This window comes from Vulpes vulpes, chromosome 1 (assembly GCF_048418805.1).
Source record: "Vulpes vulpes isolate BD-2025 chromosome 1, VulVul3, whole genome shotgun sequence".
Lineage (NCBI taxonomy): Eukaryota > Metazoa > Chordata > Mammalia > Carnivora > Canidae > Vulpes > Vulpes vulpes.
In genome coordinates this window covers 120,314,515-120,338,813 of record NC_132780.1, presented here as the reverse complement: position 1 = coordinate 120,338,813, position 24,299 = coordinate 120,314,515, and the positions used below count along the sequence as shown (strand labels likewise).

Here is a 24,299-nt window from a genome sequence, read left to right as displayed (position 1 = left end):
ATACTCTTTTCAGTGCTCAGTTGTCCCATCTTTGGCAGGTGGCATCTTCTTCAAGCTGATCCCGAGCCCTCGGACATAACTGCACTAGTTTTGAGAGCTCGCCTCTCTGGGCTCCTGCGCGATGCGCTGTGCTAGGCTCGTCCTGTACTTCTCTTGCCCCGGGAATTGGCCCTTTCACCAAAGAATCTGGGCCAATAAGCCAGTTCTTTAGGGGGCAGTGGCTGCAGAATCTACAATCCTTTATTCTGATTTTTTTCTTCTAGACTTTAAAACCTTATTAAAACTCCTTTATTCCTTTTGTTGGACCCTACATTTTAAAACAATATTAAAATATTATAGGGCTTTGTTAGAGTTTATATTTTAAAACAATATTAAAAGGCTTTTAGCCCTTTTGTTAGAATCTGTGACTTTAACAAAATTTGTTTTCTTTTTTTTAAGTCTTTTTTTGTTTTAAAGACTATTTATTCATTCATGAGAGACACAAAGAGAGAGGCAGACACACAGGCAGAGGGAGAAGCAGGCTCCCTGCGGGGAGCCCGATGTGGGACTCCATCCCGGGATCTGGGATCACACCGTGAGCCAAAGGCAGGTGCTCAACCGCTGAGCCACCCAGGTGTCCCACAACTTCTGTTCTCCATGTGTCTTTCCAGTCTTTGTCCATCGGGGTACACTTTTCTCTTTAAATTAAAAAATAATAAAAATTATGGAATAGATACAAAAGAATGCTTATAAATTGTATGAAAAGCCTGAAGGTTCTTGGTACCATGGGCAGTGGTAGTGTCCCCATCCGATTTGTGTTTCTGACCCGTGTACCCCTCCCCTACCCCAAGTGGTCATGTTTTCCTGAATTGTGATAATGACAGTTATTTCTGCTGCTCCTTTGTCGTTGTTTTCCCATAGGTGTGTATCCCTGTACAGAAGATGGCTTATTAGCTTTATATGTTTTCCAATTTTCTCTGAGTGAAATCATACTGTATTGATTTTCTCTTACCTTTTTAGTTCAGCATTGTGTTTCTGATCCCCGTCCACATTGACACTGTAACCGAAATATATTGCTTTTCACCCCAAGTTCCTAGAGACCTATTTATTTATTTATTTGTTTGTTTATTTTGTTTTTCCTAGAGACCAATTTAATTCACCACCTCTTCCACATCCCCACATCCCGGGGCCCCAGCCCTGCAGTTGCTGCTGCTTCTTGAAACTCATCCTGCTACTTCAACATGTCTCTGCATCTTGCACAGGGTGGCGTCTCTGCCTGCGTGTCCTTCCCCTCACCTTTCTCCTCTTCTGAGCCTCAGTCATGTTTACTTTCTCTGAGCCCTCCCCGTGCAGACTCCCTCATGAAGTCAGGTGCTGCTTTATTCATCTTCCTCTACGTAGATTCTAACTTTGAGACTCTTAGGAAATAGAGGTACCCGCCCCTGCCTATGGACGGCAACCGGGGAGGATTCCTAGATCCACCCGAAGCTTAGCCGAGGACCTGTTAGCAGTGGATGGCACGTGTCACATTGTATCAGTGTTGCCTGTGCGTCCTTCTGTCCTGTAGACTGGGTGCATTGACCCTTTTCATCATTGCTCTCAGGCTCTTAACATAGGGTCTGACACTCAACCACATGGCTATTAGTGGTGTCCGTTACTTTAGACTGGGAAAATTAACTTTTTGTAGTAGGAAACCCAGCAGGTGCAATAATTTACAAGGGTGCTTTTGTCAAATTTGGGGACAAGGCAAAAAGCAGTGGTAAAATATGTTATATTCTAGCATTACCATTTACGTTGTTCTTTTTATCTTTAGGATGAAGCTCTTACATCAGGTGTCACGAGTCTGGAGAACAGATGGGTTGACTAGCTGTATCTATAAATTACTCTCTGTGGATTATAATCCATTGTATACCAACATCACAGTGGATTTCTGGTCTGGTGCATGACCCTGGATCTTCTGGTGACATTTCGGAAGACCTGAATATTTTACCGCAATAACTTTGGACTAGAGACTTTCCTTTGTAGTACACATTAAGAACTGGTTGCAGCTAATTACGGATCTGGATTTCTCCTTTTTGTATTTTCTTAGCAGAGCCCCAAGTAATACAGAATGTAAAACAGTTGTAGGAAGACCACTTTCTTGGTCATTCTGCTCCTGAGGGTTGTTATTAAAGACTGTGGTACACATACTCGAGGGGCTGAGTATGAAAGGACTACTCCAGGGATAACATGAAGGCTATGTGAAAAACGTGGATTGAAGGAGATTTAAGTTTGAAGTGATACACGATGGAATAAGACAGCCCATGGGAAATAGAACTGCTCAGTGTCCCAGAGAACCGCGGTTGTTCTCGTCTGAGGGAGAACGGTACGAAGAAGTCTGTTACTTGTTTGTCCTGCACAGTCATCTGTGAAGAGGTGGGTCCCAGGTGAGAAGAAGGCCACGAGGAGAGAAGACAGGTGAAGAATCAGGACGCAGTGAACTTGGACAAACCTGGCCTCAGGGAGGCCCGTGTGGGCTGCGACTGCCGCTGCTGCTCTGCGGCCCGTGTCACCTGCCCAGACGTGCCTTCCAGCAACAGCCCACAGGGAACACGTTATCCTCTAGTTTTTGATGTATTTTTGTAAAATGATTTTCTACATGCAGGATCTGCATCAGCAGTTTACAAATGACCTATTAGCTAGCAATAGATCGAAAGTACCTCTGTAGTAAAATGTGAAAAAGCATGGGGTGCTCCTTGTTTTTTTACTGATGTTTGAGGCCTATTGATGTGTTCATTTCAGGACCCATAATCCTCAAGGGTTTAGAAACAAACAAATTGGACTGAGCCCCCTCACGCCCTCTCCTCTTTATCCTTCCGTTCCTTTCTCTTGTTCTTTCTGTGTGCAGTCCCTTTCTCTAACCAGCTCTGGGCCCGTGGCAGGTGCCTCTGCATCTCATTTCCCAGGCCACATCATGTTTTTGATCTGTTTATCCTCTTGTGCTCCACTCCTTTCCCACCACCAGTCCTGGGTGCGACAGGGTTGGACCCAGGGCACACCTGGTCACCAACAGGATAGCAAGGGGTAGAAGCCTGGGTTTGGAAGCCTTTGATTTGGGAGGAAGATGGGGCCATGGCCCAGAGTTGGGCAGTGTCAGTTGTCTGGGGGAGAAGGGGCCAGTACTGCTGAGCTTCTTGGGGTTCAGGCAGGGATGTGGGTGGATAATCTAAGGAAGGTAGTAGGAGAAGGATACTGGAATACAGAAATATTCAGAGATGGATACTTGGATAACGAAATTATATTTTGTTTGTATGGGTGACTGGACACATAAATAATGTAGATTTGGATGTTCTTAAGGAAGATTTGTGGTACTGTGCCCTAGGATCTCTCAATCCATCATTATTATATGATACTTTTAATTGTTAAACTTTAACATGAATGAGTGCCAGCCAATGAGTGTAAATAATGTTCTTCCCAATAGGGAGAAGGAGGGGAAGGTGGGCTTGGGGCTCCCAAGAAAGGCAGCAGTCACCTCCCAAGTGGGCAAGAAGAATTTGAAAGGAAAATACATTTTGTAGATGGAACAGGTTTACCTAGGACTGGCCTGGTTTACCTTTAACTCCGTAGGGACAAGTAAAAGCTGTGGGTTTTTCTTTTTTTCCTTTAGCAAGGAAGTAACAATGGTTTTCCATTTTCCCCCTCGCTCTTCTCTCTCTTTTCTGCAGCATCTTGAGCATTCTGCTTCAAATTCTCTTAATTATAATCTTGTACAGACTGAACAATTGTGATTGGCAACGGCCCATGGCAGAGGTCCCCAGTTTGGAGCTGTGGGTCCCTGGTCATGGTTGGGAGGGTAAAGGAAGAGAAACTGTGTGCAAGGAATTTGAGGATCCGTATTTGAGAGTTCAGTTTCTTGTTAAATGGAAACAAAATACAGCAAACCATGTGGAAATTCCCTACGCTTTTTGAGCTACGAACAGGCATCTGCATTTTGGGGGCAAATGTTAGAAACCACTGCACCATGCCTATTACTGTGCTTCAGTTCATTCTTTCCACCAAGGTAACGTACAAGTCATATAAATGACTCATCGTGAAACTTCTCAGGGTGGAAGATAATTTTTTAGGACCTTTGCTTATTGCTGTCGTCCTCCTGCTTCCTTTCACGGATGGGCAGAGGGGTTTGGCCTCAAAGGAGCCAAGTTTCCCCAATTCCTGCCCTATATGTTTTAATTGTCAACTGCTACAAAGAGACTGAGCTTTCTGAGCTTTGTAGATACGCTTCTAGTAATTGCTAAGGATTATATGAGCACAGTCTATTTGGACATCATAAGTACATGAACGGTGTGCTATCTTAAATGCTTTTTTTTTTTTTAAAGATTTTATTTATTTATTTATGAGAGACACAGAGAGAGAGGCAGAGACATAGGCAGAGGGAGAAGCAGGCTTCTTATGATGAGCCTGATGTGGGACTTGATCCCAGGACCCCGGGATCATGACCTGAGCAGAAGGCAGACGCTCAACCACTGAGCCACCAGGTGCCCCCCTTAAATGCTTTATTGATTTTATCTCACCTTGCCACTCAATTTTAGAGTGCTTTATGGTTTGTGATATTTTTACACACAATTTATTGGTCTGGCTGACTCTTGAGATAAGAGTAGATAAGGAAGTAGAGGTTCTGAGCAGGTCGAGGACTTGCCTGTATCACGGCTAGTAGTTGGCAAAGTCAGGTCTTCTGACTTCAAGACCATTGCAACATATTGCCATCACCTTGGCTTCTCTAATTTTTAAATTTTTTTGAGGGGGCTGGTTCTTTCCTTTTTAAAGGTAGTTTCCCTGAATTTAGATCTCTGTCCTAGCTCCTAGAGAAGTTTGGTATCTTCTGGGATCTTAAAAGTATGTTCCGTTCTCATCTGGTCTTAGAACTTTTTTCCAGACTCCCTCCCTGGTTTTTCTGCCTTTAGCCCTTTCACTTCCACTCAAGCCCCTATTAGACAGGTTTCCCTGAGTGGCCCCAAACGCTCCATGGGTGGACTCCCGGGAGAGATGAAAGATCTTTTCTGCTAGACTCAAAATGTCCACTTTCTCCAAGTTTTATACATATATACAGTTCTTGTCAAAAGCCATTAACACATCCTACAAGACGGAGCATATTTAGATGCATTTTAGAAATACTTTTTTTGCTAATCACATTCCATATTTTAAGCCGATCCCTTAGTACCTTAGTTAAGCTGTTGCCACCTTCACAGGTGTTAAGTACTCTGAAGACCACCTTATACCTGCTGAGAGGGTCCAATAGGTCTCAGAGGTATTCACAAAGGAGTGATGAGATGTCCCACCCCAGGGAACAGGACTGTACAGGCAAAGGCCCTGTTGTTCCATGGATGACTGTTGAAAACTCAAAATTGGACCTTGTATATATGTGTATGTGTGTGTGTGCACATATGTGTAAATTTGGGCCTTGGAAGAGAGGTTGGTGAAGCATGAGTCATAACAATAACTGAATGCTTTCTCTGTTTAGCCAAGTTACCTGTGTATGTATGTATCTTTTTAAAAAAAATTTAAAATTTCCAATAGCCCTGTAGGTATGTATGTACAGCAAAGAAAAAACAGATTCAAGTAACTTACTGAAGTTGGTAAGAGGAGGAGATAAGTCTTGAACCCAAGTCTCTCTCCCATACCTTGTGTCCCCCTGCCCTGAATATCACATTGTCAGATGATGAGATTTCTCTGGGAGGCCAGCCAGGGCAGAGATCTCATTTGTAGTGAGGACTCTAGAAATATACACAGAACATGAGACGTATCCATTGAAATGTCTTATCTTGATGACCCCAGTACATTCTTCTATGGCGTAGGAGTTGTGAAAAGCTATTACTCAGCTATTGTTTGAGGCCCAGTAAATTTGGACCAGTGTATTTGGTCATCAAGCTTATTGTAATAAATTGAACAATGTGACCTTAGTTGGGATGTTTCCAAGGATTCTGGGCCTAGCAGAGTTATTCAGACTTAAAGTATAACTTCTTATTGGTGTCTCTTAGCCTGTTAACCATTCTGATGCACTTGACATCATATCTTACCGGACCTTCCCAGTCCTCTGTGAAGATAGTCTTGTTTTCCTGAAGCAGGTTCCAAGAGGCCAAGTAAATTGCCAAAGACATGCAGAGCTGGGATTTAGAGCCAGATATTTGGCTCTAAACCAACCAACAAATACACCAAGAGAGGAAATAGGGATGGACAGTTATTTGGAGAGAGCTATGCCCTTCAAAGACTCCTAGGAACACATCTGTAGTTAAGTAAGTTGGGATTATGACTTCCAGTGAGGGAGAAAACACCATAGGGAACCATGAAGCGCCTTAGGAAAAGGGAGTTGGAACCTATTACAGCATTTGGGTTTTGGTTGGGTCATTAAGGGGAGGGCCTAAGCAAACGGTGTGCTCTACCTTGGACATTTGTCAGAAAGGGGGGACAATTGTGTGTATACATTTTATTCATAGAATAGAGACTAGCAAGAGAATGGAGCTGTAATTAGTAACCTTGTAGCAATCACTTATTTTAGTCAAAGGAGGGTATGTTTGGTATTTTGCAGGTGTCACGGTGACCTTGCATTTGTGCTTGGACAGAACTGGGAAGTGGACTTGTACTTTGCCTCATTTTGTGTGACCTTATCTGAGGTGGGGATTGTGTGAGATTACATCCGGTAGGACTGTTTACATCTACAGGCCTAGGTGTGAGTGCAGCCTAGTTTCTGAATGTCAGGGCTGCTCTTGTTTTCTTTTTCAGCAGGAACTCAGAGTAGAAGCCACTAGAAAGTAGGACATGATGGCACCCTTTCTCTTTAACCCCAAGATTTGGCTATTTGTCAAAGGTTGTGTGTGTGTGTGTGTGTGTGTGTGTGTGTGTATTGGGAGTTGAGAGTTGGCTGTGGGCAGGATTGCTTGGAGGAGGGTTCTGGGAATTGCATTTATCAGAAGTGTTGCCTTTTTCCAAGATGTTTGTGCATCTCCTCGTCAGACGGGGCCACTCAAGCCTTCTAAAAATGTCACACGTGAAAGCAAACTCCCTAGCGTACAACTAGCCTTTGCTGGGTTTCTTTTTTGATTCAGCCTCAGGCATAGAAGGTGATAAGGATCTGAGTGTGGTGAAGCAGAAAACACAAAGGAAAGGAAATATTAGATATAGGAGGAGAAAGACCCTAGTTCACTCGATAGAGATAAGAAAGTAGCTGAGTTTCCAGTTCCTCAGCCACAGCCCGCCTGTCACGGAGGGGTGGGCGTGGGTGGGGGGTTGAGAGGAGATTGGATTTTCAAACTCACAGGACCAGTGAGTTTCTCTTCTTTATCAGTAGCTGGGAAGCACCTCATCTGCTGCTTAGAATTGGAGCAATTTCTGTGTATTCAAACTCATGTAGGAGAAGAAGTCCTAGAGCTTACAAACCTGAACAGTATGTTGGTTTTTTTTTAATTAAAAAATAATTTGGAAAAAAAATAATTTGGAAAAAAAATTTGGTGGGGGAAGATTTTTTTTATTATTATTTGATAGAAAGAGCACAAGCAGGGGGAGCAGCAGGCAGAGGGAGAGGGAGAAGCAGGACCCCCATGGGCTCCCAGCCCTGCTCCCGACGCGGGGCTCCATCCCAGGACCCTGGGATCACTACCTGAGCAGAAGGCGGATGTTTAACCGACTGAGCCACGCAGGTGCCCCTCTTTCTAGAAAAGATTTATATATTTATTTTTGGGGGTGAGGAGGAAGAGGGAGAGAGAGCATCCCAAGCAGCCCCCCATCCCTCCGCTAAGCCCAAAGCCCAAAGGGACCGGCCCCCCGCTGAGCGCAGGCCAGGCTGATTCCAAGGCCTCCCACCCCCATCCCCATGGGAGCTGAAACTAGGAGCAGGTCACCTAATGACCGAGCCACCCAGGTGCCCCTGAGCAGTAGGCCTTCTAACATTCCGTGTACACAGCCCGCCAGGAGCCTGAGGGGCAACCTGGGAGGAATCAGCCAACCAAGAGAGTGTGATGAGCCATCTGGCATTGCAACCAAGTAAAACCTGCCCCAGAGTCAGCCTGCCCCCTTTCTGGTGTTGGGTAGTAATTGTTCTTTGTGCACCTGATGAGCAGGCCCATGGGCTGTTGGAGAAGTGGCAATTTCTCAGGATGGTTTTGTCTGGGTGGGTCTTGAGCCCAGCAACCTGCCAGCTCCCCGGAGCCAGCCATTCCTGCACTCCTTCTACAACCTGGTCTGCTTGGGGCTGGATGTGGCTTTGGTGAGGCTGGACCTGGGCCTCACCCTGAATGGTGGTTTGAGTCCCGCTGTGAGCCCCACTTTCAGTCCCAGAGGCCAGAAGGAAGAAGGGGAAGGCTGGGCTTCCACGGAAAGTGGAGATGGATGGAAGTAGGACCTGCGTGGAGTGGAAATTTCCCTGAGGTTAAACTCAAGACCGCCGGGGTCTGCCCCGGCACAGGAGTGGTGAATGGCAGGCCTGGGCTTGTCTCGGCTGAAAGCTGTTCGCCCCAAGGGTCGGTGACCTAGACATAGTAGGTACCTGGGTTTGGGGCCTTATTTGGGTTTCAGAGGAATAAAACCTGTGAACTTTGCACCTTCTCTCAAGGTAAGGTTGAGGTCCCAGATAGGAAGATAGCTGCAGAGGGGGCAAGGGGCACTAACTGCCTGTTCTCTTTCTAGTTACTACTTGGTAGAGAAGGCAGGAGGTAAGATTTAGAGAGCAGCAGGGGGGGCATCTGGCCCCACGATAACTCTTTCCTGCTCCCACTGCTGCCTTGAATTCCACTAACCAGAGATCAGTTTTCAATTATCCATGAAAAATTCACAGAGAAGATTAAGAGTGGAAACTAGTTGCCACTCACCCCTTAGTATAAATTAGTCTGCACAAAGCCTTTCCCTTAACCTAGCTGAGATCAAATCACAAGGAGAATGGACTCGTGTGGGTAGATTTGTGGAGCACTCAGGAAACTGGGGTGGTGGTGGGGAGTCAGGAGAGGATCTGGGGGCAGAATTTGCTCAGCCAGCAGAGCCCTTGAGGCACTGGAAAACCTGGTCGGCAGTGGAAGAAAAAGGCATCGGAACACATGGGAGAGGCATTTCAAAGCTTTGTCCAGAGTAAGCTCCTTCCCTCTCTTTCTCTCTTCTAGAAGACCTTGGAGAGAACCTTCTCCATTAAGTGCAGGTGTCATTTATCCTGACACCCCAAGCGCTCTCCTGGGGACAAAGTGGGGCAATGGAGGGGCAAGCTGGTTAAGTGTCAGGACAGGAGCCTTTGGCCCCCTATTCTGGCATTTAGGGACCGGCTGTGCCTCCCCAGCTTTACCAGCAGGTGCATGGCAGGGGTGCGCCCGTACCCCACTCCTCCCTTGTGCCTCCCTACACCCGGGCTCAGCCTAACTCCCCAGAACCTGGCCAGGGTGTGGGATCGGGGCACTTCTTGTGACTGAGTTGGCTGTGAGTAGGACCCTGAAGAAAACATACATTTCCTTCACAAGGGGACATAGTTCAGTGGTTGGAAGTTCCGGATGCTTCCACTGCAGGAGGAAAAGGGCTGAGGAGCTGTAGCTCCATCACCACTACTGGGCTACACGCAGGAGTGAAAAGTAAAAGTAAATTTAGAAGTTCCAACCATTTAGCCATACAGCAGGGCACAGGACATCCAGCAGGAAGCCTCACCCAGTTGCATTTCCCCCTCCTAAACTTTCATTCCAATGAACCCAAAAGGCTCTTCTGTTAAAACACTCATTTTGTTACACTTGTATGTGACCAATTATGCCACCGGTAAAAACAAAAGAGAGTGAACATATTGAAAGCCCTCTTTATTTGTAAGACCAGAAAAATACTGAATTATAAGAATTTCTTTCAGGATCACAGATGGAAACATAGTTCAGAAGAGAAATATTTCGACAGTAACAGAAATCACCATAGATCACATCGCTACTCTCCAGCTTGCTGGTCTCCTGTTTGAAAGGCGTTTCAAGTGGAGACTGCTAACTATAGGACAGGCCCGACTCTGTCCCCAGAAGTCCACATCTAGTTCATGGGACGACACACATGTCACCCTGCCGTGTCCGAGACGAAGTTTCAACCACCAGTAACTCAAGGTCAGACATCGTCCTGGAGAACAACGGGGTCCTCGGGTGGCTTTTAAGGGGTCACTTGTGTCTGTGTGATGGGAGCCACCCTAGAGCAAAGGCCAAAGATTTTTCTCAGCAACTTTTTCCTTAGTTTTCTCACCTGGGCAAGATGGAGATAAATGAAACCCTTTGCACGTCTCTTGGAAAGCAGGGTGCAATGCATGCAAGTTTGCTGTCCAAGTGCAGACTTGGGGTGTCAGGCGCTCGCAGTGATAACAGGGTTCTGGTGGATGGCTCCCTGCCCCCGTGTTAAAAATAAGCAGAGCTGGAGGTAGTTATTGACTTTCTCAGGTCTTTCCTACTGTCTATAAGAATGTTGCAGAAGCCTCGACGGGGCTGAGAACACTAGTGAGAATCTGGAGAGGCTGAGCGCCCAGGGGAGCCAGACCCAGTGAGGAGGCCGCCTGGGCACAGGTGTGGGCCTGCAGGAGGGCAGTGGGTGGTCACGCCGTGCTCTTAATATTCAATTCTGCTCCAGTAGAACATGGTACCCAGGAGAACCCAAAACTAGAAAACAAAGGGGGAAAAATAAGGAATTATTTTAGAAACATCACATACTTGGGGGAAAAAAGGATGTTGGGTTCACTCGGGCTTAGATGATGCCGAAGTTTTAAGAGTCGCCTTAAGAAGCCTCATGGGGCAGAGGTCACCATCCTGCCACTCAGGGATCACATCCCATTCCTCACTTTCCTGCCCCAATCTGCCCTAGAATTAATTACCTGGCTGCTGAGGTTGTGCCTCCCAGTCTGCACTAAGCCAGCCCCATGGGGAAGTTCTTTCTTCTTCCCATCAGGGCTAATGACCTTCCAGGGTGTTCCTAATTCTTGTATGGGCCATTTGGAGGTACAGGTTTCTTGCTTTCCAGTGCCGAACCTCTCCTCCCACGGGACTCCCTCTTTTCCCCAAAATGCTCATGACCTAGAAGAGCAGCTCCTGAAGAATGCCATGGAACTCAAGGTATTTGACTCAGGCAAAGGGTTAGAGTATCTGGGTCCTGTGGCACCTCTGCCACCCGCTCCCTGCATCTGGAGAGTCATGATGGTATTATTCTTCACCTACCCCAGAGTTAGATGCTGGAATGAGAAAGAAATACCATTACCACTAACGTCTGGTGTTTTTTTTTTTTTTTTTTTTTTGACAATTTTCTATACAACAGGCACTGTTCTGGGGCTACCCATATAACACCCCTGAACGCTTCCTGAACCCTATGAAGACACCAAGGTGCAGAGAAGGTAAGGAGCTTGTATCCACGGAGACTGGCTGCCTACCCGGCTGTTGTGGGGATTTCATGCTAAAAGGATTGGATATGTTGCCTTGCCCAGAGCAGGTCTTCAATACATTGAGTTCCTTTTGCTTCCCTCTTTGGAATTTCAAAGAGACTTACTAAATTCAGAGTCTGTTTGATGCTTGTGGAAATGTCCAGGGTTTCCACTGGTCTGGAGTTCTAAGATCCATAGGGGCCTTTCAACATTATCCCACAGTTCCTGCTAGCATGGCACCAATAGAAACTTCACTGTTACCATTTTCCATTCATTTGACAAACTGTCAGACACTTGCTAGATGCTCTGCTAGGCCCCGGGGGTACAGAGGGCAGCTGGCTCTCAGTGGTGGAGCGACAGTGACAGGACAGGTGTGTGCAGGGTGTTGTGGGAGTTCCTGAGGGCAGGTGAGAGACCACAGAAGACCTCTCAGGGGAGTTCATTTTCCCTTCCTTCCTGCCTCACTCAGCTTCTCACCCCAAACCCAGCATTCCCTAAAGTGTGGCGGGCACACACCTAAGGGACCCTTGCAGGTGTCCACGATGTTAAGACCATTTGCATAATAATATTGAGACTCTATTTGCCCTTTTCACTGTTTTCCACATTTGTGCTGATGGTGCAAAGACAGTGGAAGGTAAAACAGCTGGCGTCTTGGCAGGATTCGAGGCAGAGGCACTAAACTGTGTTAGTAGTCAGTGTACTCACTGCTATGTACTTGCAGTCCAAAAAAAAAAAAAAAAAAAGAGTAGGTTAAAAGATTTAGAGTTTTAGAATTTTGGAGTTGTTTTTGATGAAGCAGTAAGAATTACCCATTTTATTAAATGTTTACCTTTGAATATACATGGTTTTTATTTTTTATTTTTATTTTTTTTAAAGATTTTATTTATTTATTCATAGAGACAGAGAGAGATACACACACACAGGCAGAGGGAGAAGCAGGCACCATGCAGGAGCCCGACATGGGACTCGATCCCGGGTCCCCAGAAACCCTGGGCTGCAGGCAGCGCTAAACCACTGCGCCACCGGGGCTGCCCCTATACACGGTTTTTAAAAACAGATTTATTTATTGGGGCACCTGGGTGGCTCAGTCAGTTAAGTGTCTGCCTTTGGCTCAGGTCATGATCCTGAGGTCCTGGGTTCCAGCCCCATGTTGGGCTCCCTGCTCAGTGGGAAGACAGCTTCTCCCTCTCCCTCTGCTCCTCTCCCCAGCTCGTGCACATGCTGTCTCTCTGTCATTCTTTCTCTCAAATAAATAAAATATTTTAAAAAGAGATTATTTGAGAGAGAGAGCGTACGCTCATGTGCATGTGGGGTAGGGGCTGCAGACGGAAAGACAGAGAGAATTTCAAGCAGACTCCCCCCAGCAGAGCAGGGGGGTGGGGATGGGGGTTGCAGGGGAGAGGGCAGGGGGAGCCCAACATGGAGCTCGACCTCATGACCCTAAAATGACCTGAGCCGCAATCAGGAGTCAAACACCTAACCCACTGTGCCACCCAGGTGCCCCTGAATATACATCTTTTTCATATTCTTGCAACAGAAAATATGCGTAAAGCAGTTTTGTTGCATACTGAAATCTGATGGTTGGCTTAAGGAGAGGCAGTTGTGTGACTGTTTAAGTTGTGTAGTGAACTAGCCATTTTATCATGAAACACGATTTTTACTTGAAAAAAAAAAAACTAACAGACAAGCTATGGTTATTCAGATTGGGCATCTGGCTGGCATTTTCTCAAAAATTTACAAAGCGAGTATGTCACTTCGAGGAAAACAACTGACAATATCTGTTGCCAGTGATAAATTTGGGCGCACAGGCAAAAATCAGGCAACGTGTGTTTCTGCCATGATGGGCTGAGAGCATCCCCGTGATTGAGGTCCTTTCCAATGTGGCAATAGCAACAGATGTGATTTCCTGGTAGTGCGTAAAGAATTCAGTCTACATTTGGAAGATCACATAACGCAGTGAACCAGTATTTTCCCAAATGACCAATGCATGATGTTATAGAATCATGAATGGGTAAAAAGATTTATGCAAACTGCAAGACAAACCAAGGTGAATATATTTTAATATAATAGATTCTGAAAAGCTAGTTGTCATAGTTTTAGATTCCACATTTTAAGAAACTACTAGTTGTCAAGTTTTGTATAGTGCCAAAGGAGAATGATCACAATTATCTTTAGATAAGGCTACCCAAACATTCCTGGTTTTTTTCCAACTACCTATCAGTGTGGGGATGGATTTTTTCAAATCCTTCAACCTAAGCAACATACTACAACAGATTAAGTGGAGAAGCAAATAGGAGGACCAGCTGTCTCCTATTAAAATCAGATACATCTATTAAAATCAGAAGATGCCCTTAAAAACATAAAACAATGCTACTTTTCTCACTGTTTTTTTCAAAATGTTTTAGAAAATAGTCACTTTTTCTACACAAATATATTGTTAATGGTAACATGTAATTAGTTTATTATCGTTATTTTAAATGAATTAGTATTTTTTAAAATTCTGGGTTAATTTCCAATAGGGTAAATACAAATAGATATAGCCCCCATAAATAAATAAAAGCTTGTTGGAGTCCTCAATAATTCTTGAGAGTGTAAAGGGGTTCTGAAACCAAAAGTTTAGAACTGCTTCCCGAATGTAATTGCTTTTAATCCTGACAGCAAATTTAGAATCATAAGGGAAAAAAAATTTTTTTTTTTAAATGCCTAGGTCCTGCCCCTGGATCCATTGAATCAGAATCTCAGAGGTTGGGGCCCACCCAGGCATGTTTTCTTTGCTCCAAGCTTCCTCAGGAAGTGGTATCTAACCACTTAGATATCCTTGGTATCTAACCATAATGAATTGAGGAATTAATGAGATCTGGAGAGCTGAACAGCAGCAAGTGCTCCCCCATCGAGGAGTGGATCTGCACCCCTTCCCCTCCAGCGGATACAAATGCTCCACCTGCCAGTGGGATCCAGCGTCCTTGGTCGGTGCCAGCAGCTTCCTGACTAAGCCCTCAGGCCTGAGGTTTTGTTTCCAGACTGTCTAGTGTGGTTGGGCTAACCAGGGGCGATCTCCAGCTCTCTCCTTTTCATGTGCAGGGAGATACTCACAGTCCAGCAGAGAATGGCAAATCCAAACCAGGCGACCCCCCAGGCGTGTCGGTTCATAGGTCCAGAGATCAGTTCATAGCAGCCCTGGGGGAGTCGATGATCCCACACGGGGGTGAGAGGAACCAGAGAAAAAGATGTTAAGAGATGGGTAGAAAGCACATTTCTATCTGGATCGATACTGTTCCAAAGTCCAGTTTCACATACTATTTCCACATCCCCGTGGACAGCCACACGCTAATGGGGCTTTGCTGAGAGACTAGAAATAGTGCTGCCCAACAACTACTCTGTATCACAGTATTTTGTGTCTTTATCACTCAGTCTAACAAAGGTGCTGCTATTTTAGGCTAACATTTTTTCATATTGAATAGGTGGGCAAAAAAAAAAGTATTCTTTTTTTTTTTCATTGTAGTATAAAGTACAATGTAAAGTATTCCTAATAAAATCTGAGTATTTTTCTCTCCCTAAAGATTTTTTCGGCGTTTTTTTTTTTTAAGGGCAGAGTTACTTTTTGATCTGTCTGTTCTTAAGGAAAAGTGCTTCTGGTCCATGAACCTCAGAGGGTTTGGTTTTTTAACCATTAAAGGAACCCCTGTTTCACACGTCCTAAATTCTCATTTGCTATCATATTTCAACATATCTTTACTGCATTCTAGTGAGATCTTGAGAAGCCACGGTGTGCATGCAAGTGATTCATTTTTTATTTTATTTTTTTAAAAGATTTTTTATTTATTCATGAGAGACACACAGGGACACAGGCAGAGGGAGAAGCAGGCTCCCCACAAGGAGCCTGCTGTGGGACTCCATCCCAGGACCCCAGGATCATGACCTGAACCCAAGGCAGAGGCTCAACCACTGAGCCACCCAGGCATCCCTGATTCATTTTTTATTAATCAAATTATTCATTCATGCATGCTATAATCCTGTGAATTTTTATATGTGGCACACTCTGTTCCAGTCACCATGCAAAGTGCTGGAGTAACACACGCACATGGGGTTAGAGCTGCCCTCTGAGTGACCTGAAGCCTGGGAGAAGTCTAGGAAATGCAGTAGCCGGTGGTTCCGTGGACCACTGAGGTCCAGAGGGAAATGTCCTTAAAAGGCTGACCTGGATGGTTAGGCCTGCCCAGTGGCTGCAGGTGACCACTTGGGGTTCCATCTTTTCTGACCCAGCTCCAGGCCCTTGTTAACCCACTTACAAACCCTGCCTTTGCTAAGCCTTTATTTCTCCCTCATGTACTCTCCTCTGTCTATGTTATAGGCATCTCCGTTCATCTACGTGCTCAAGTAAGAAATTTTCAAATTATCTTTAACTGTTCTTCTCTTATCCAACACCAAATACTTAGGCAAAACCTTTTGGGTCTACTTTAAAATATCTCAAATCCAGGGGTGCCTGGGTGGCTCCTTGGCTGAGCATCTGCCTTCAGCTCAGGTTGTGATCTTGGGGTCCTGGGATCAAGTCCCATATCGGGTTCCCCACAGGGAGCCTGCTTCTCCTTCTGCCTATGTTTCTGCCTCTCTCTGTGTCTCTCATGAATAAACAAATAAATCTTTAAAAAAATATATATAAATAAATAAATATTGAAATATATATATGTATATATATAAAATCCAAACACTTATTACTTCCTGCTCGCCTTGGTCCACTGTGGTCTCCTTCCAGAATTACTACAACAGCCTCTTACCTGGTCTCCCTGGGTCCTGAGTCCACTGTTGGCATCCTATTTATTTATACAGTGCCAGAGGGATGCTTGTCAAACATAAATTGGATCACTTCAAATCCCTGCTCAAAAGAAATGGCTTTCTGCCATCCTTACAATGAAATTCTGAGTTTTCACGCTGGCCTATGGGGCCCTCTCAGATGCGGCTCTGCCTCCCTCTCTGACCCCCGCTTCCTCTACCAAAGGCTGCTTCCCTGTGAAGCTAATGAGCTTAAGCTTCAGGGCTGCTTACTCACAAGCCCATTTCAAGGCCCTGTACCTAATTTTGTATACATATTTTTCATTGTTTTCCCTAAGAGTGATCTTTCCTTACTGATTCAAAGCCCTACAAAATCTAAAGTATCCTTGCCGTCTTCTTTCTTTTTAAAAAAATTTATTTATTTGGAAGAGAGAGTGAGAGCATGAGCACAAGCTGGGGGGAGAGGCAGAGGGAGAGGGAAGTAGACCCCTCCTGAGCAGGGAGCCCCACACGGGCTCAATCCCAGGACCCCGAGATCATGACCTGAGCTGAACGCAGACACTTAACTGACCGAGCCACCCAGGTGCCCCATCTACTCTTCACTCATTCTGACCTTGCCATGCTGACGTCCTTTAATGTTCTATAAAAAGCTAAGAATGCTCCCCTTTGGGGCCTTTGCACTTGCTGCTTCCTTTGCTCAGAACTCTGTTCTCCGATCTCTAAGGGAGCATATCATTTCCTCACTTAATTCAGAACTCTGCAAATATTATCCCAACAAAGCCTTCCCTTAGCCCTATAGAAAACACCACTCTTTCCCCTGGTCTTTCCCAGTATGCTTTCCCTGCTTTACTTCTTGCTCGTGGCATTTATCACCACCTGGAGTTTGTCATGTATGTTTGGTAACTTGTTTGGTCTCTCTCTCCCCTGCTACAGCACAAATCGTGGGCAGGGATCTTATTGTGCTCATTGCTGAATCTCTGGAACCCAGCACAAGTGCCCGGTACAAAGTAGGCACCTAATAAACATTCATAGAATGGATGGAGCAGGATATGAAGTCATGATTACAACAGTATCATTTGTGACACAGTAGCTCACAAACACTCCTCTATCCAACACTCACTGATCCTCCTGACAATCCTGGGAGGTGAGGTGGTTGTTTGTCCTAATATGTATAAGAACCCACTTATGTCAGGTGCTAGGCCCTGGGCTGGGGGCTCAGCGGTGACCAGACAAACATGGGTTTTGTTCTCATGGAAATCACAGATAAAGCCCCAGTTTTTTCACCTCTTCTAATTCAGTTCCTTATCATGATGCTTTTATTTTTTTATTTTAATTAATTAATTAATTAATTAATTTGCTTTTTTTTAAATCATTGTAACAGTCCGTCTCTTGATCTCCTTAGTTCTGTGATAATGTTCTTGAGGTACCATAATCAGAATTTGCACATAGCATTTCTGCGGCAGATGGACCATGAGTAAGAATACAAATATCTGCCTCTGACATGCTATGTGAAATTCTGGTTAGTTTTTTCCCCCACACTTATGATGATATCCCTGATTTTGTTAGCCTTCATTTATGCAACGTAGATTTCAAAAAGCTACAACATGGATAGGCAAGAGTCATTCCCCTCTTCAATCACCCACCCAACATTTCTCAGTGCCTGCTCTGAGCCAGGCAGGAGGTGTGAAGTACTGAAGATCCAGAATTGAGTAATGCATGGTCCTCAAGGAGACTCAGAAGAAATAGACTTGGGAGCAAATACTTACACAATGGCTCAAGGGGTCAACTGCCATAAAGTATATGAAGGTGGCATATTTTCCTTGGGGGAAAAAGGTCCGCTATAGGAGGATTAGCAGGACCTAGAACTCAGAAAGAACAGTGGTGTGTGGGAATCTGGGGGCCAGGAGAGGGAGAAGTGGAAAGGGCTAGTAGATAAGAGATCATGTTGAGGGTGAAGAATGAGAGATTGAGACAATGGGAGCATGGGGAGCTGGGCACAGAGAGGAATTTCAAGTGCAAGACTTGGCAGGGGAGTAGGGCTGCATGATGGTAAGTTTGTAGTTGTGGTGTATTTGGTGGGTAGAGGAGGTAAAAATGTTTAGGACAGGCAAGGCCAAGGAACCCTATGGGAGGAGGTGGGAAGGGTTATCAAAACTCATGCAGAGGTCCCTCACTACTAGAACACTACATGTCCAGGACACCTGGGTCACTCAGTGGTTGAGCGTTGCCTTTGGCTCAGGGTGTGATCCTGGGGGTCCTGGGATCGGGTCCCATATCGGGCTCCTTGCATGGCGCCTGCTTCCCCTGCCTCTGCCTCTCTGTGTGTCTCTCGTGAATAAATGAATAAAATCTTAAAAAAAAAAAAAGAACATTACTGTTCTAGGGAGATATACGGATTATCTGAGGGCAAATTGTCCCTTTCACAGAGATGATATGGTTTATATGCAACCCAATCCAATCAAGACACGTTTGTGTGGGCCCGTGCCAAGGTTGAAATACTGAAAGCATTTATTACTCCTGAGAGTGGTCATTATACTGCATATTGTGATTATAAGGAATGAATTTAATTTTTAGAGCAGTTTGAATGTAACTGATTAAAATGACACCAAAACAATGTTGCTGAAAAGCTAAATAAGGATTGTTCTGAAGGACTCTGCAAAATAATCTGTATCACTCCCATGTCCTCTTCTGGATTAATGCAACCAATCCGAGTCCAGGTACCCTTCTAGATATGGCACAATGATCAGCTCTTCAGTGTCCTTCATTCTGAAAGTGCACTGTGTACTATGTGCTACCAGACTAAGGAGTCTGACATTTCTCAATATTTAATGAATTGGCACACAACCAGCTTTCCTCAAAGCAGAAACTTGCAGAGCAGCGTAAGCATTTCAGAGGCTGACTACAAGTATATGCGAATTCTCATCAGGCTTTTTGGGAATATTTCCAAGTTTTTTCTTGGCTTACAATCTGGGCTCCAGAGCCAGACTGCTTGAATTTGAATCCTGATGCAACTATTTACTAGCTGAGTGACCTTGGGCAAGGTACTTCTTATAACTCAGTTCCTCATCCATAAAAGTTCCTCATCCTGGTACCTACCTTTGAACATTAAATGAGTTAATATATGGATGGCACTTGGATTAGTATCTGGCTTTAGTAAGTACTCAATAAATGTTAGTTTTCATGATCATTCTATCTTTCTCATCAGGCTGGAAACACTTTCTCAGAAACCATCTGTATGTAAACTGCCTCTACCCAAATCATCAACTTAATATTTTATTAAAACTATCTTATATTGCCACTGAATAATGAAAGTGGTTATATAATTACTGCATTTGCCATCAGCAATCGCCATTGCCTTGGCACTAGCAAAACATTGTTTTTGTATGCACCTCTTCCGATTTACATGTTGCAAAAATAGAACAAATCTGTGTTTAACGGCAATAGTTTTTGAAATGCCAATTCTATTGTACAAATAGTTTGCATTTAAACAAAGTTGGACTTCACTGTTGCAATTCTCATGTTCTGTTAGTTTTATTAAAATGTAGATTCTCCTTGATCAGCCTGAGATTAGCATTCACATTTTACTCACAGGGAAGGGAATAGTTGACACGGAGGTTTAGGAAAAAGGATGCGGAATCTACTACCTATAATTAATAGGTATAATAGACTAGATTGCCTATAGCATTTCCCTCATATAGAGCAGAAATCCTGCTGGCAGGTCTTGGGCAGAGAGGACTCACCTGCTTGTGATAGTAACCAGGCACTCCTAGCTTGCAGGCTTCCAGGTTGAGAGGTTCTTGAAGATTATTCATCACACAGCACTGACGAGGCCATGGGTAGTCGGCATCGTTGTTCTCAGTCCGGAAGGCAGACGTATATTTCTGCCAGTCTGATGGACCGTTTACCCCACAGCAGTGGTCCTGTCAGCAGAGGAGAGATACAAAATTCTCTTCCATGCTCCTTGCTAGAGCCATCAATGTAGCAACTGAGATTTCACGGAGAAAGAGGATATGGAAAGTGTACCTTTTTTTTTTTTAAAACATTTTATTTTATTTTTTTTAAAATTTTTTTATTTATTTATGATAGTCACAGAGAGAGAGAGAGGCAGAGACACAGGCAGAGGGAGAAGCAGGCTCCATGCACCGGGAGCCTGACGTGGGACTTGATCCCGGGTCTCCAGGATCACGCCCTGGGCCAAAGGCAGGCGCCAAACTGCTGCGCCACCCAGGGATCCCTGGAAAGTGTACCTTATCTTATGTTTACTAAAATTCCCCAAACAAGGGCTGAGAGTATTGATAACCTTTTAGAGCTTACAAAATACTCCAACATTTGTTACTTTACTAGCCACTAATGAGCTCTTTAGCCTCTGATGAGTTCAACTCCCTACTATGCCTCATTTGCCTTCACTGTAAAACATGGCCTTGTTTCCTTCACGCAGTCCGTGGTCCTCGGAGTTCCTCTGAGGATTAAATTAGCTAATGTGCCTGACCTTTCTAGTACCATGTCTGCCCATGGTAAACCCTTAATTATTATTAATACTAATATCTTGATACAACAATGTGAGGGAGGTATGATTATTCTCATAGGACATATAAGCAAATTGAGAATCAGAAAATTACAATTTTTAGTGACAAAGAAGTGATGAGTAATTCTTGTTTTACATTTCTGCACTTTTAACATTTTCTAGAGTACTCATGTATTATTTTTATAATGGGAGAAAATACACTGGAAAAAAAAAAAAAAAACCAAAGCCTGGTGGCAAACAGCTATGCCTCTACATAGGAGAGGAAGATCAAGGAACGCATACCTAATATCCTTACACTCTGGATAGAGTTGAGGTTAGGGAATAAAACATACTTCATATCACTTTCCTTCCTTTGTAGAAATTCTGCTAAAATGTTTCAGGGGAAGAAATTAGAACTACAGGCCCCTCTCCACTTTCAGAATAAATTACTTTCAAACAAACTTGATGATAAATCAGCTGGCTTTAAGGCATATCCTACTTTGCCACTGGATTATGGAAAATATCTTGCAAAGGAAAATAATTATCTTGTATTTTGACCTGAGCCTTTTGGGGGGGAAATGGTCAAGTTCAGACTGGGGTTTTAAAAGTTGGTAAGGAGGTTTTTCAAATGTGTGGGGATTTGCATTTTCATTTGAAGAGCTTAGTACTTGCTAACAGAGTGGAAAAAGTGCGTGACCTATAGTCAGAAGAGTGATAGAAAGTAAAACAGTGGCCAATGAATCAGAGGTCCTACTGGGGTAAAAAGAATGATTGGAATGAGAATATTCAGGTAAATGAAGGAAGTGACAGAGGATAGAGGGTAAGGAGACATCAAAAACGGGTCAGAGGCTATAAGAGAGTTTGCTGATGATGTACTGTGAGTCAGTGGAGAGGGAGGGGAAGCAGGGGTCAGTGTGAGAGTTGGGTCAGATTAGGGCTTTTGTAGGGTTAGAAATTTGTATACATAAGGCAATATAGGGGCAGTAGTGGATATTCTGAAAGACTTGGATTTTTGATGACATTTAAGGTACACTTGCATATAAGGGATAATGGCCAGTTAGACAAAAGTGGGCAATCAAGTCAAGTCATAGCCCATGGTCCTTGGCAGGACTAGCCCATAGGTACTAAATAAGCAAAATAGGCAATAATTGCCATTTGAGTTCACTGTGGTGTGGAGGAAGCAAACATTTTCTTTCAATGTAAGTGGTGCTTGAGTTCCAAGAGGGAGGGTGTGTGATTTATCTAAATTTCTTAACAACGTCATTATCCCTAAATGGAAGTTAATCAATATCATCACTCAAAAATAAAATATAGACTTAGGAGTCCCACTGAGTGATGTGCACACAAGAGGAATAGATAAGATAAATAAATGAACTGGCCTATGTCCAATCTCTCTCCCTTTCTTTCTTTTCTTTTCTTTCTTTTCTTTTCTTTCTTTCTTTCTTTCTTTCTTTCTTTCTTTCTTTCTTTCTTCTTTCTTTCTTTCTTTTTTTAGAGAGAGCCTATGTGAGAAGGAGGAGAGAGGCAAAGGGAGAGGGAGAAGAAGAGAGAGGATCTTAAGTAGGCTCCACGCCTAGCCCGACACAAGGCTTGATCTCATGACCTTGAGATCATGACCTGAGCTGAAATCACAAGTCAGCTGCTTAACCCACTGAGCCACCCAGACAGGTGCCCCAGTCCAATCTCTTTTTGAAGGAAACCACCCTAAAGGCAGTGGTCCTCACTCTTTATATTTACTCCCAACCAGACCTTCCCTCTGGATACTGGTCTAGGTATAGAATGCTATGACCCCAAGACTGCAGGCATTACCTGGAGCATGAGTCTGTCCCAGGTTTTGGTGACTCCATTATTTTTCCATTGGTCATCATTGTTTGGAGGGCTACTGTTTTGGTACCTCTCCAGCATCTGCTTCAGGAAGAGGTTGGGTGTGAACTATGGTGGGAAGAGACAAAAAAAGGAGAGTTAGCACACTCCAAGTGATTTTCTCAGCCTGTTGCTAGGGGCACTGAACATTGTCTCCTGGAGCAAAACTTCTCAGAGGCACCAAAAGGGACGGGGTGGGTGTGAGGGTGCTCTGGATGGCTGAAGTCCCCATGAAGGAAGAAGGACACCCCTGCCCTCCCTCCCATCATCTTCAAAGAAATCCCAGTGAGTCCAGGGCGGACAGGCATTTTAGGGTGGCTTAGGCTAGGAAATGGAGAAAAGGAGAGAAAGCAGGATGCTGAATTGAGAGGAAGTCTTAGATGTGGTGGATGACATCATCCTATTGCAGGGCCAGTGGCCACAGTGCAGTGGGAAGAGCACAGCAGTGTATGCTTGGGCCCGGAGAGTCGTTCGCCTGGACTCAGCATTCTTTTCTTTCTTTCTTTCTTTCTTTCTTTCTTTCTTTCTTTCTTTCTTTCTTTCTTTCTTTCTTCTTTCTTTCTTTCTTTCTTTCTTTTCTTTCTTTCTTTTCTTTCTTTTCTTTCTTTCATTCTTTCTTCTTTCTTTCTTTCTTCTTTCTTTTTCTCTTTTCTTTTTTTAAGAGATTTTATTTATTTATTCATGAGGGACACAGAGAGAGGCAGAGACATAGGCAGAGGGAGAAGCAGGCTCCCTGTGGGAAGCCTGACATGGGACTCAATCCCTGGACCCCAGGCTCATGCCCTGAGCCAAAGGCAGACGCTCAACCGCTGAGCCACCCAGGTGTCCCTCAGGGCTCTTTTCTTTCACTTACCAACTGTGTAACCTCAGACAAGTTACCTCACCTTTCTAAGTATCATTTCTTTACCTGTAAAGTGACCATAGTGATAATACCTATTTCATAGAGTTATTATGAGGATTAAGTAAAGTTATATATGATATTAAAGCACATATTAGAGTGGCTGTACAGACTGAGGGCCTAATACATGTCAGCTATTACGTTGTTATAATGATAATGATGACTTACATGATCATATTTGCTCTGTGCTTTTTGCAATTGTACTTACAAAGTCTCGTTGTGTGGCTGCTGTGATACAAGATGCCACTTCAAAGCCATATACTATAAACATCAGAATGAAATACTGGAAGGGAAACAAATGGGAAAAAAAAGAATTACATTTATCTCCAAAAAAGAGAATTTAAAAAAGATAATTGTTATAGTCTTTCAGCATATTCATCTAAGTATAGCCATCTAGTCATTAATGAAATTATTCAACAAACACTCATTGATCAGCTGTTTGGTGCAGGACTTGGTGCTAGGTGCTAATCAGCCCAATTCCCTCCTTATGCCCAGAGAACAAACGACTATTGAATACAGAGCTTTCTCAGTCCTGTATCCTACATTTCTGTTTTAACTGAGAAAAACAAATCAAGAGAATGAACTGATGTGTGTATGTGTGTTTGTTCAATGGCTGGCAAGAGAGTCTTGGTGGATCAGACACCACAGAGAGCTCCATAAATTCCTTCTTACTGAGGGAAGTTTTCTTTATAGTTTACTGAAAATTTAGAATTACAGAGGCCAGAAAAAAATAAACCAGATCGTGTTTAATATCCATTGTCCCTCCTGACAAGGGTCCAGTCTCACTAGAGTGGAGTGGATCCTGGTACACTGCCTTTCACCAGCGCTCTTCTCTCAGGCCCCAGCCTTCCAGGTACGGGTCAGGCGAGTGGAACAGACCTCACTGTGTTGCTGCTGTGTGTCTGTGTGTTGCT

General features: G+C 44.1%; 2 protein-coding genes across 4 annotated transcripts in view; one reads left to right on the top strand and one right to left on the bottom strand.

Moving 5' to 3' along the window:
- B4GALT4 (beta-1,4-galactosyltransferase 4) overlaps nt 1-2,703 on the top strand; it is a 62,789-nt gene extending 60,086 nt beyond the window's left edge. For all 3 annotated transcript variants that reach the window (XM_072724154.1, XM_025990108.2, XM_072724151.1), the window contains one exon: nt 1,793-2,703. In XM_072724154.1, coding sequence (XP_072580255.1) covers nt 1,793-1,925 — 133 coding nt within the window. In that variant the 3' untranslated portion in view covers nt 1,926-2,703. The remainder of the gene's footprint in view (nt 1-1,792) is intronic.
- A 7,055-nt stretch (nt 2,704-9,758) lies between these two features.
- The window catches only part of UPK1B (uroplakin 1B), a 29,163-nt gene continuing 14,622 nt past the window's right edge, over nt 9,759-24,299 (bottom strand). The window contains exons 4-8 of the mRNA XM_025990107.2: nt 23,594-23,668; nt 22,434-22,556; nt 19,861-20,040; nt 14,444-14,527; nt 9,759-10,598 (exon numbers count right to left, since the gene is read on the bottom strand). Of these exons, the coding sequence (XP_025845892.1) occupies nt 10,548-10,598; nt 14,444-14,527; nt 19,861-20,040; nt 22,434-22,556; nt 23,594-23,668 (513 nt within the window). The 3' untranslated portion in view covers nt 9,759-10,547. The remainder of the gene's footprint in view (nt 10,599-14,443; nt 14,528-19,860; nt 20,041-22,433; nt 22,557-23,593; nt 23,669-24,299) is intronic.